This window comes from Galeopterus variegatus, unplaced genomic scaffold (genome assembly GCF_000696425.1).
Source record: "Galeopterus variegatus unplaced genomic scaffold, G_variegatus-3.0.2 Scaffold1593, whole genome shotgun sequence".
Lineage (NCBI taxonomy): Eukaryota > Metazoa > Chordata > Mammalia > Dermoptera > Cynocephalidae > Galeopterus > Galeopterus variegatus.
This window is the reverse complement of record NW_007727704.1, coordinates 241,927-253,618: the sequence shown is the minus strand read 5'-3', so window position 1 is coordinate 253,618 and position 11,692 is coordinate 241,927. Positions and strand designations below refer to the sequence as shown.

The 11,692-nt window shown below is 41.9% G+C and overlaps 1 protein-coding gene across 1 annotated transcript in view; it reads left to right on the top strand.

The window, feature by feature from the left end:
• Positions 1-11,692, top strand: part of BRINP1 (bone morphogenetic protein/retinoic acid inducible neural-specific 1) — a 205,145-nt gene that overhangs the window by 169,294 nt on the left and 24,159 nt on the right. Inside the window, exons 8-9 of the mRNA XM_008577867.1 lie at positions 1,522-1,758; positions 6,644-6,866. Of these exons, the coding sequence (XP_008576089.1) occupies positions 1,522-1,758; positions 6,644-6,866 (460 nt within the window). The remainder of the gene's footprint in view (positions 1-1,521; positions 1,759-6,643; positions 6,867-11,692) is intronic.

Genomic DNA, 11,692 nt, shown 5'->3' with positions numbered 1-11,692 from the left:
TCCCGCCGAGGGTTCGGATCCCACATACAGACTGGCCACTCACTGGCTGAGTGAGGTGCAGACGCAGCACCGAGGGTTGCGATCCTGTTGCCGCTCCCAGTCCGGTATGGGCGCGACACTGAGGGTTGCGATCCGTTGCCGGTCACGAAAAAAGACAAAAAGGAAAAAAAAAAATACAGTTCTCTTTTACACGGTGGATAGCAAAACCATGACTTCGTATGTGCTAGAGAGTAAAATTGTGAGCAGATCCAAATGAGGTGGAGAGAAGTGTCCCAGGTGAAAGCACCTTAATAAATTAAGGTAGCCCAGAGTTGTCCTTCTATCCACTGATAGGTAGTAGCTGGCTGGGCTGACGTTTCTAGGGTATCAGAAGAGTGCTCGTGCCCAGATAAATTCTTCTCCAGTGCTGGCTGTCAGGATTAACACTTTGATGATTCAAGTATACAGAAAAGATCACGAGATGTGGTCAGGAGTACTCATCCTATAACCATGGGCTAGTAGTCGCTTCCCCTTGGTAGGCCATGTCTTTTTTTTTAGAGCAAAGAATTAGTAATCACTAATTATCTCTGATATCCTTCATTGAGATTTTATTTTTTATGAGACAGTGGTTCTATTAAATTATATCATTAATTAAATTACTCTTGTCCTCAAAAATCTACCAATATATACCCATAATCCATAGGATAAAGTCCAAATTTCTTAGTGTAATAATAAAGCCCTTGCACTCTGGCCTCTGCCCCTCTCTACAACCTGTTTTCCTAGAACACTGCACTCCCACTCATCCAAGTTTATTTCATTCACCAGGAACTACCAGACACATTGTCTCTCCTCTTTTTAGAATGCCCTTCCTGTTTTTTTAACATAATGATCTCTTACTTGCTTTTCAACTAGCCCAAAGTCTGTCTCCTCTGAAGTTTTCCCTGCTACCCAAACAGTGTTATTTGCAGTCTTCTGCTGTCCAATTGCCCCATATGGCTGTCTCCACTGTACGCCTATAAAGCTATGTTATGATGATGTGTGTCCATGTCTGTCTCTGCTGATTATATTGCAAACTCCCCAAGGGCAAGGATCGTGCCTTTTTTTATCTCTGTAGGCCTAGTGCCTAGCTCTGGACTTGTGCTTCATAAATAGAGTTCATAAATATTTTAAGGAAGGTAAAGGAAAGAAATGAAAGAAATAAGGAGAGATAAACAATAGTGCTGCGCTTTCAGGAAGGGTTTTCTCCTAAAATGAAAAAGTTATACACCGGATCCACCTCTAGCCTCTGCTCTAATATAGCAGAATAGAGTATGTGTTTCGGAGCTGGCCAAGGTCATGACCTGAGAAGTTTAGGTAGAAGTGATGCAACTGGAGGACTTGCCCGTCATTCTCTGTCTGAATCTGGTAGGCCCAGAAATATTTTGGTTCCAACACAGAGAGAGAAATCTAGCAGCTCAGATTCCTGTGTATCACCTTTGGAAACTGTTAATGAAACACTTTTTTTTAACCTTTCTGTTTCCCCTTCTTGCTACTCTCAAACAGGTCTTCAGATAATATTTCCCCAGTATCTGCAAGAGAAGTTTGTCCAGTCGGCCTTGAGCTACATCATGTGTAATGGCGAGGGGGAGTACGTGTGCCAGGACAGCCAGTGTCAATGCCAGTGTGCTGAGGAGTTCCCGCAGTGCAACTGCCCCGTCACAGACATCCAGATCATGGAGTACACGCTGGCCAACATGGCCACGTCTTGGGCCGAAGCTTATAAAGACCTGGAGAATTCAGGTAGTGAACCTAACTTAGTGCTGCTGTACCAGTGGCTTGTCTAGATTGTCTAGCTCCAGAAGAGGAGACTTATCTAACTGGAATTAGGACTGCTGTGAACAAAAATACAGTGACCCCAACTCTTACACTTCGGAGGGCCCAGAGACAGGTGTAGTAGTAGTCACAGAGTAGACATTCAATAAATCTCCATTGAATGAAATAATGAGTAGCATGATCCAGTGTGTGGCTGTGTGATGTATTGTCTCCATTGTACCCAGAAGACAGAGAGGGTAAGTCTACAGAGGAAGCCTCTGGAGAGTGGAGAGTCAAAGGTAGTGTGTGTGTGTGTGTGTGTGTGTGTGTGTGTGTATGTGTGTTTGTGCTTATAAATAAATAAACACACACATATATGTGTATACATTTACATGTGTTATGCATGTATATGTATGTATATATGTAGATATCACATAGAGATATAGATATAAATAGATATAAATATCCAGGGAATTCACAGACTGTGAAAGCTGCAAGTTACTTCTCTGGAAACTCTGGTATTCCCTTCTTTTTGTGGTTCAGAAAAATGAATTTCAGGGGATGAAAGTCAGTCATCCAAGGTCATAAAGTGGGTGAAGGCCAAAGTTGAATCTCTGCTTTCATGGAACTTTGAGTTTTGTCAGAAAACCAGGCATTAATTATGTAACCATGCAAATGATTATGAAATTCCAAGTGTGCATGTGTAAAGATGGGCCAACTGCTGTGAGCAAATGATGTGGAATGGGGGGTCTGTGTGGTCAGGGAAGAGCCCCCTGAGGAGGAGCAGACGTCTAAGTATCTGACTGTGGTGCAGAGATCAGTGGGTGGGTGCAGGTGGACCCATGGGAGACACAAGGCACCTAGAAGAGAGATGACCATGGTGTGGATTAGGGGAATGGTACAGTAGTAAAAACAAGAAATAAGCAGAGATGCCAAGATTTTTAGAAAAAAAAAATTGGCAGGGCTTAATGTTAGACAGGCTATGGGAGTTGAAAAGAAGAGGCGTATTGAAATGACATCCAAGAACCTCGCTTAGATATGCACGTTAGACAGCTTGATGGATGCTGATTCCCTTCAATGAGCCTAAAACACTCTGAAAGGTTTGAGAGCAGAACACACACTCAGCTTTAGACATAATAAGCTTGAGAATTCTTGAGACTTGCAAGAAGATATGCCATGTAGGTAGTTAGCATATAATATGTGCTCAAATATCTGTTAAATAAATAAACCTATGTAAAGAGCATTACTGTTTTTAAAACAACTTTGTATTCCTTAAATCTGTTATAACAACCACATTAAAGTAACTACTGATATTGCTGTATTATAGAGAGAGGACACCAAGACCCTGTGTCTTCCCTAGGGTTACAAAGTTAGTAAATGACAGTGTTGGTAATGAAATCCCTGATTCCAAATCCAGTGCTCACAGCAGCTTATTAATTTCACTTTACCCCCTGGGTCTTAGTTTCCTCATCTGATAAATGAGAGGACATGTTTGTGTTTTTAATATTTGAATTTATTTAAATCTTTAGCCAAGAAACCCTTTGATCAAACAAAATCTTACCTTGGAGCCACTGTGTACCACAGATAAAAGCAGAGCTCTCTAGAGCAGCATTTGAAAATGACTGCTTTCAATGAACTCTAAGCTCCTAAACAGCTCTGGGAGCACAGGACACATCGGGGACTCTTCTCCTGCAGGGATGCCTTATGAACCTGCACCCATTAGCCCATTTAAAAATCCTGGGAATCCATAAAAGAGAGAAGTTCATGATGAAAATGTATTGTGATGATTGTCTGACCTCAAATTAAAGAAGCATTTGATAAAGATGCTTTTGCAAAGAGATTCTACTGATTGTTAAAAATCAGAGGGGAAGACCGGCCCCGTGGCTCACTCAGGAGAGTGCGGCACTGGTAGCGCCAAGGCCGCGGGTTCAGATCCTACATAGGGATGGCTGATGTGCTCGCTGGCTGAGCGTGGTACAGACCACACCATGCTGAGGGTTGTGATCCCCTTACCGGTCAAAAAAAAAAAAAAAAAAAATCAGAGGGGAATGCAGGCTATAGGCACAAGGAGTGGGGATCTTTAGCAAACAATACTTATTCCCAAGGAAGAGAAACCACTTTGGGTGGGTAAGAAAACCCAGAAAGCTAAGCTGCTGCAGAATAAGGTGAACAGGCCAAGGAAATAATTTATGTCACACTTTCTCCTCATGCAGCATACATTCCTTCTAGATATCCTGTACTTATCCATTTGAAATGGTTTTGCCCATTAAGACAAATCCATCTACCCATACATGCTTCTGTGGCTTCTGTGTGTGGGTGTCCCTTCTGCTCATTTTCAATTCTTAACCTTAACAACTCAGCCCCAGCTAATTTAGAGGGACTAAAGCCCAGCCCAAAGTAAAAGCCATTGATTCCTTGATGGCTCCAGTGTTGGTAGGTAAACAGAACTTTTTAAATTCTATTTTCTTATCAGACCCAAATCTGGGTTCATTGGGAGGACTGTCATGTCCTTTGAAGTCAACAGAGCCCTCTGCAAGGTGAGCTGCATGTCCCCACGGGGGGGGGAAAGTCATGCTGGTCATTCGGGCCAGTCTCCTGTCTCCAGCCAGCTCACCGAATAAATCAATCAAGGCAGAGTCCTCGTTATCCCTTCAATCCTACCTTACTATCCATGAACTATTTAGGAAGTACAGTTCTATGTCACCCCCTCAACATTTGGATTAGATACAATTATACCTGTTTGGCAGATGGGGAAACTGAGGCCTTGAGAGACTAAGGGTTCACAGCTGTTCACTGGTCAAGACGTAAATTGAACTTTTGCATGTCTGACTGTCTATAATGATGTGCCCAGGTTTTCTAGGAATCAGAGACTCCTGTCTTCAGCAACTCTTATGTGTTTTTCACTCCCAACATGCTCAGCATCAGGATTGCCCTCTGTATGTGTTGAAAGAAGTATAGTATATGAAGAAACAACACAGGATTCAGAGCCAGGATAGAGTCTTAATCTTACCATTTAGTATTCATTTGACCTTGGGAAAGTTAACTAACTTCTCCGTGCCCTAGTTTCTTTACAATGGGGGTACTAAAATTGTACCTACCTTGTAGGTTTGCTATAAGAATCAGCTATGTGTTAGATGGTTAGGACTGTGCCTGGTGTCTGTTGAGTACTATGTAAGCATTTAAGAAACAACATGAATATATAATATACCTGAAATTCCATGTAGGTTTTATAACATGAAATGAAAGTGCAGATATATATACACACACACACGTATATATACACACACATATACACACACACACACACATACACACACACACACACACACACACACACATATATATTTTAACCCAACCATTGGCCTTTTGTCCTGCTAATAATCAACCCCTTCTTTAATTTTCCCGGTAGTTGGGGTAAAATGGTAGGGGGGTAGGGCAGGGGGAGTACTAGGTTAAAAGGCAACAGTTCAGGTTTTAGACCTGGCTCTTTTTCACTCATAGGCTGTGTTACCTTCAGAAAATCATTTTTCCACTTTGGGCTTCAGTTTTTCTATATGTAGAACAAGAAAGTTAAACTAGAGAATTTCTAAGCCTGCGTCAAGTTGTAGCACATGCTGATGCTCTGAAACTCAGCTTCACAAACTGAGGCAGAAACTTTCACCTAGGAGACCGAAGTATTTGTCACAATCTCTTAAATTGGAGTTTTCCAAAATTTGAGATGATGTTAGATGCTATACACTTACAACTTGAAATAACACCGGATCACTGAGTGGGAGGTTGATCTATTTCAGCTCTTTGTCAAACCTGCAGACTACATCAAAGAGAAAGTTTCCTTGGTGCTAATATGCCTCTAACACCTCTCTAACACTTGCTAATTTCCTATATTTCAAAGTGAGAGCAGGCATGGAGGATTGCTCATTTAGCAGGCAACAGTATTTGACTAAAATTTATTGACATTATTTTCATTATATTTATTTTTATAGCTACCATTCTACTGAGGCATGCAATAGAAATTTTCTGTGTAGAATGAGATCCAAATTTTGTTTTGAATCTTTAACTAAACATTGATTTGATTCAAAGAAAATATTAAGTAAATACAATGATGTGTGAATATTAACATAAAGTTGGCATTCCGATGGCACAAGTTTGGGAAGCGCTGTCTGAAGGAAAGATACAGTATGCAGATTTATGTCACCTCTCCCAGGGTGATGGAGACGTAAAGGATTACTCAAAGCCCATTTCTTCTGAGCAGTGAGAGGCCCCGAAGGGTTAAATTTCCAGGAACCCTCAAGAGAGCAGCATTCCTCAGAAAATTAACCCCAAACTCGAGTTTTCTCTCAGTATTTATTCTCCAGGCCAGAAAGTTACAGAAAAGGAACATAGGTGGTTACAAAAAGAACAGTAAGATAATTGTCATGGCAACAATCATTAGGTTTAGCTACCAAGGACATCTGTCCTTAGAGCCAGCAATTTTTCTGTATTACAATTCTTTATCTACAACAGAGACTTTAGCCTGGGGAAAGTTTTCTGTCTTTCTCAAGCTTAACATTTCTATGTGTATTTCTAAAAAGTTAGGCTATACCTGAAACTACAGGGCCTTGGAAGCTAGGCCCTGTGAAATATACTTGCTTTATTAATGTCAGTACCCGCCACAGATTTACTTCATTAAAAAGAGCAGTGGCCCTTGCCTTGTCTATAGGAGCAGGGAAGGCTAATGCCATGTTCTCTTGGCCTCAGACAAGTTTATCTTATTTTATTTGTTTACTTATTTTTTATTTTCAGGCCTACTTTATTGGCAGTTGGGGCTAAGCATTAAAGGCAACTTCAGGGGGCTGTCAGGCTTAGCCATTTTTTCTTTTTTGTCTCTTGCTAGATGAGTTTAAATCGTTTATGAAGCGTCTCCCAAGCAACCACTTCCTGACCATTGGGAGCATCCATCAGCACTGGGGCAATGACTGGGACCTGCAGAACCGCTACAAGCTCTTACAGAGTGCAACAGAGGCACAGAGGCAAAAGATCCAACGCACTGCCCGCAAGCTCTTTGGCCTGAGTGTACGCTGCCGCCACAATCCCAACCACCAGCTGCCTAGAGAGAGGTAAGTGCTGCCACCTCCACCTCTCCAGGCACCAATCTGACTCAGTACTAGTTCACATGGGCTTGCTGCAGAGAGAAATGCAGCAAAGATGGTGTATTGGAGGTGGCAAGCAAGGCCATGGTCCAGACTAAGAACTTTCTGGATCATCTCTGGCCACATTGGATTTCACATTGTTTCCTGCATATACCATGAACTTTCAGCCTCTGTGTTCTGTCTGATCCATCTGGCAGAGGAAAGGAACCAACACTAGCCCTCTCAGCTATGTGGCATTATTATAGTTGCTTAAGATGTATTATCTATTTCATTTTTAAATTACTGTGCAAGTCAGAGTTTAGCATCCCCATCTTAACGGTGAAGAAACTAATCAATCAACTTATTTATTAAGGGCCTTTGATCAGGGACTGGAATAAAGTGAAACTAATGAGGCATGGAAATTCTGCTCTGTAAGGTGCAAGATTTAAGGAGGCACGTGCTCTCTGGGTCATTGAGTGCAGGGTCCACACCTGAGAGTGAGTGCCTTCTTAAGTTCCTGGTTGCCTCACCTACCTCATCTAGTCCCAGCCCTGCCCTGGATGTACCAGATATTCTGACAGATGATGGAGAATACAAGGATACATAAAACAGGGCCCATGCCATCACAGAATTAGGGTTTATCTACACCTTTGTCTACCCTGTGTTACTAGGGACGCACAGAGAAGGAGCTAGGATTCAAATCCAGGTCTTTTGGACTCCGTTCTTTCAAGGGATTTCTGATCTGCAGCTGGGAGTTTTCTGTAACGGTGCCTCCAGGATTTTTAGGAGGGCACCACAGGACAGCAAGAAGGCAGGACTGGGGGCTCTCTGCTCTCCCTTAGCCAGAGCAGCTCTGCTTTAACTAATTTCTTATTTGGGGGTCTACCTTCAATTTTAGCAGAAAAGAGATCCACTCTTAAAAAGAATGAAGCCAGATATGTTCACTTAGCAAGCTCTGTGTCAGCCACATATTTTTTTTCCTTTTTTCACATTTTAGACATATGGTTATTTTATTTTATTTTTTACATAAGTTTTAGTTTTGATTATACCTACAGAGTTGACTACCAGTATTTGTGTACAGTATGTGATGATCAAATCAATATTAGCATGCTCATCATTACAACTCTTAATTACTCTTGTGTCACGTACCCAATTACTCCCTGACCTCCTTTTCCCCTCCTGCTTTTCCACCAACTATAGGTCTGTTCTCTCCTGAAAATTCAATGTTTTATTGTGGCCTTCCTTCCTTCCTTCCTTCCTTCCTTCCTTCCTTCCTTCCTTCCTTCCTTCCTTCCTTCCTTCCTTCCTTCCTTCCTTCCTTCCTTCTCTCCCTCCCTCTCTCCCTCCCTCCCACTTATGAGTGAGGACATGTGGTATTTCTCTTTCTGTGCCTGGCTTATTTCACTGAACATAATTTTCTCCAAGCTCATCCATGTTGCTGTGAGTGGCAAAATTTCAATCCTTTTTATGGCTGAGTAGTATTGCATTGTGTATATCTACCACATTTTCCTTATTCAGTCACCCATCAGTGGGCATTTAAGTTGGTTCTATATCTTGGCTATTGTAGATAGAGCTGTGATGAGCATGGGAATACAGGTATCCCTTTGACAAGAGTATTTCCATTCCTTTGGGTATATACCCAGAAGTGGGATAGCTAATTCATATGGTAGTTCTGTCTGTAGCTGTCTGAGAAACCTCCATAATCTTTTCCATAATGGCTGTACTAATTTACAGTCCCACCAGCAGTGTAGAAGAGTTCCCTTCTTGGGCCGGCCCGGTGGCGCACTCGGTTGAGTGCGGCGCTTGGGAGTGTGGCGGCACTCCCGCCGAGGGTTCAGATCCCATATAGAGACCAGTCCACTCACTGGCTGAGCGCGGTGTGGGCGCAACACCGAGGGTTACAATCCTGTTGCCGGTTGCGATCCCATTGCTGGTTGCGGTACGGGCACGACACCGAGGGTTGTGATCCCATTACCGGTCACGAAAAAAGACAAAAAAAAAAAAAAAAAAAAAGAAGAGTTCCCTTCTCTCCACATTCTCACCAGCATTTGTTATTCTCAGTCTTTTTGGTAATAGGCAGTCTAACTGCGGTGAGATGATATCTCAATGTGGTTTTGATTTGCATTTTCCTGATGATTAATGATGTTGAATATTTTTTTCATGTACCTATTGTCCATTTGTACGTGCTCCTTTGAAAAATGTCTATTCAGCTCCAGCTCCTTTGCTCATTTTTTAATGGGACTTTTTTTTTTTTTTTTTTTAACAGTGAAATTGAGTTCCTTATATATTCTGGATATCGATCCCCTGTTAGATGTATAGTTTGCTCATATTTTCTCCCATTCTGTAGGTTATCTTTTCACTCTGTTGATTGTTGCCTTTGCTGTGCAGAAACTTTTTAGTTTGACATAATCTCATTTGTTTATTTATTTTTTTTCTGTTGCTTGTGCTTTTGGGGTCTTACTTATAAAGTCTTTGCCTGGTAGTATGTCCTGAAATGTTTTCCCTATGTTTTCTTCTAGGAGTTTTATAGTTTCAAGTCTTTTATTAAATCTTTAATCCATTTTGAGTTGATTTTGGTATATGGCGATAGGTATGGGTCTAGTTTCATTCTCCACATGGATCTCCAGTTTTCTCAGCACCATCTACTGACAAGACTGTCCTTTCCCCAATGGATGTTCTTGGTGCCTTTGTCAAAAATCAGGGGCTATAGGTAGCTGGATTAATTTCTGCATTCTCCATTTTGTTCCATTGGCCCATGTGTCTTTTTTTTTTTTAATGTCAGTGCCATTCAGCCACATATTTATATAAATGATTGTTACCCTGTTGTACAGACCAGGAAACTAAAGCTCAGAGAGGTCAAGTAATTGGTCCAAAGTACAGTGTAAATCAGTGGTTCTCAAATGGGAGTGACTTTGCCCTTAGGGTAGTTTGCAAATGTTGGAAAACATTTTTGATTGTCATAATCAAAATTATGAAACAATTTTAAGGAAAACAGGGGAGGGGATACTATTGCTTAGGACAGCCCCCACAACAAAGAATTATCTGGTCCCAAAATTCAATGGTGCTGAGGTTCAGAAACTCTTATGTAAGAGGAAGAGATAAGATGCCACCTAAATCTATAAATCTAAATCTTATCTTGCTAACTACCCTGTTCTACTGGCACTAAAGATTTAAAAACCATGGTCCTCTTCTAAGCAGTCCCTCCAACCTAACCACTCCATCCATGCACCCTTTTCCTTCTCATTTTTCCTTGATTCAGGGCTAATGTCCCCTCCTCCATGAAGTTTTTTGTGGCTATACCAGCCAATACAGAAAACTTCTTATTCTATGTTCCCATTCATCTAACACTCATTTCTTAGTGTGGTTTCCCCTCTTTTCTCCATTATCGAACCTCCTCCTTATATACTTGTCCACGCTCTTCTCTGTTTTTCCCTTTCCCTTCAACTCTGAGCCCACTGCTTTGCACCTAGTTGATGATGATTATTTTGAGAATCAAGTAGAATTTCTTCTGCTAGCTTCTTTCTTGTTACAATGTTGCTAAACCAGGGCCTAGGAAAAGGATCAGACACAAAACAGCTTTTTTGTTATATGCAACCGATGCCAAACTGACATCAAGTGTTAGTTTCTGAAGTAACTTCCATTTAGATCCATCAGGCACTGTGGGAGATTCAGATATGAAAGCAGCAAACCATGCTATGACCAGTGACCTTTATGTAGCACAGGATTGGGGAGGGTGCTGTGGGCAATCAGGAAAAACTCCACATATTTATTAATTTGCTAGGGCTGCCATAACTGGGCATCATGGACCAGGTGGCTTAAACAACATAAATTTATTTCCTCACATTTCTGGTGGCCGAAAGTCCAAAATCGAGATGTCAGCAGGGGTTGGTTCCTTCTGAGGCCTCTCTCCTTGGCTTGTAAATGGTTATCTTCTCATTGTGTCTTCACAAGATCTTTCCTCTCTGTGTGTATCTATGTCCTGATCTCTTCTTAAAAGGACACCAGTCATATTGGATTAGGGCTCACCCCTCACTCATTTTAACTTAATTACCATGTTGAAGATCTTATCTCCAAATACAGTCACATTCTGAGGTGTTGGGAGTTAGGACTTTAACATATGAATTGGAGGGGGTGAGGATTTTATTCAACCCATAACACCATAAGAGGTGGCTTTTCATCAGATGTTTAGCTGAAGAAACTGCATTCCAAGGTTTAATCAAGCTGAACACAAATTCTGCTGATGAGGGCAACATTTAACCATTACCAAACTTCAGACAGATGCATCTGTCTGTTTTGATGATTGTCACCTCAGAGAATAGAGTGTAAGGTCCAAAGGTCCAAAGGCACTGCCAGACACATTAGTTAAAGGTGAGAGGAATCTACAGATCACAGAGGATCACCAGGTGTGCCAGGTCTAGGGAAGACTCAGGCAGACTCCAGAAGGAGAGTAGAGTAGCTGGAGAGATATTGGAAGGGAGGAAGGAGGGACAAAACTGGGTGATTGTAAGAACACCAGACAGAGTCAGGGGGCCTGGATTTGAGATGATGCCTTACCATTAGTGAGTTACATGACTTTTAACAAGTCACCTCAGTATTCTGAGTGCAGGTGGCCACATCTGGGCCATCTTCCTGTGCAAGCTGTCAGGTGTAGGTAGCTAGAAATGTCCTGCCACCACTCAGATCTTCAAAGAAAGAGCTCACAGTCTTTCTCCCTGTCCTCCTGAAATGAAAAAGCTTGCCCTAATCATAATATTCTTCTCACCTAGAGAGGATGTCTGGAAGGACCCCCGCCCCCCCCCCCCCCCCCCCCCCCC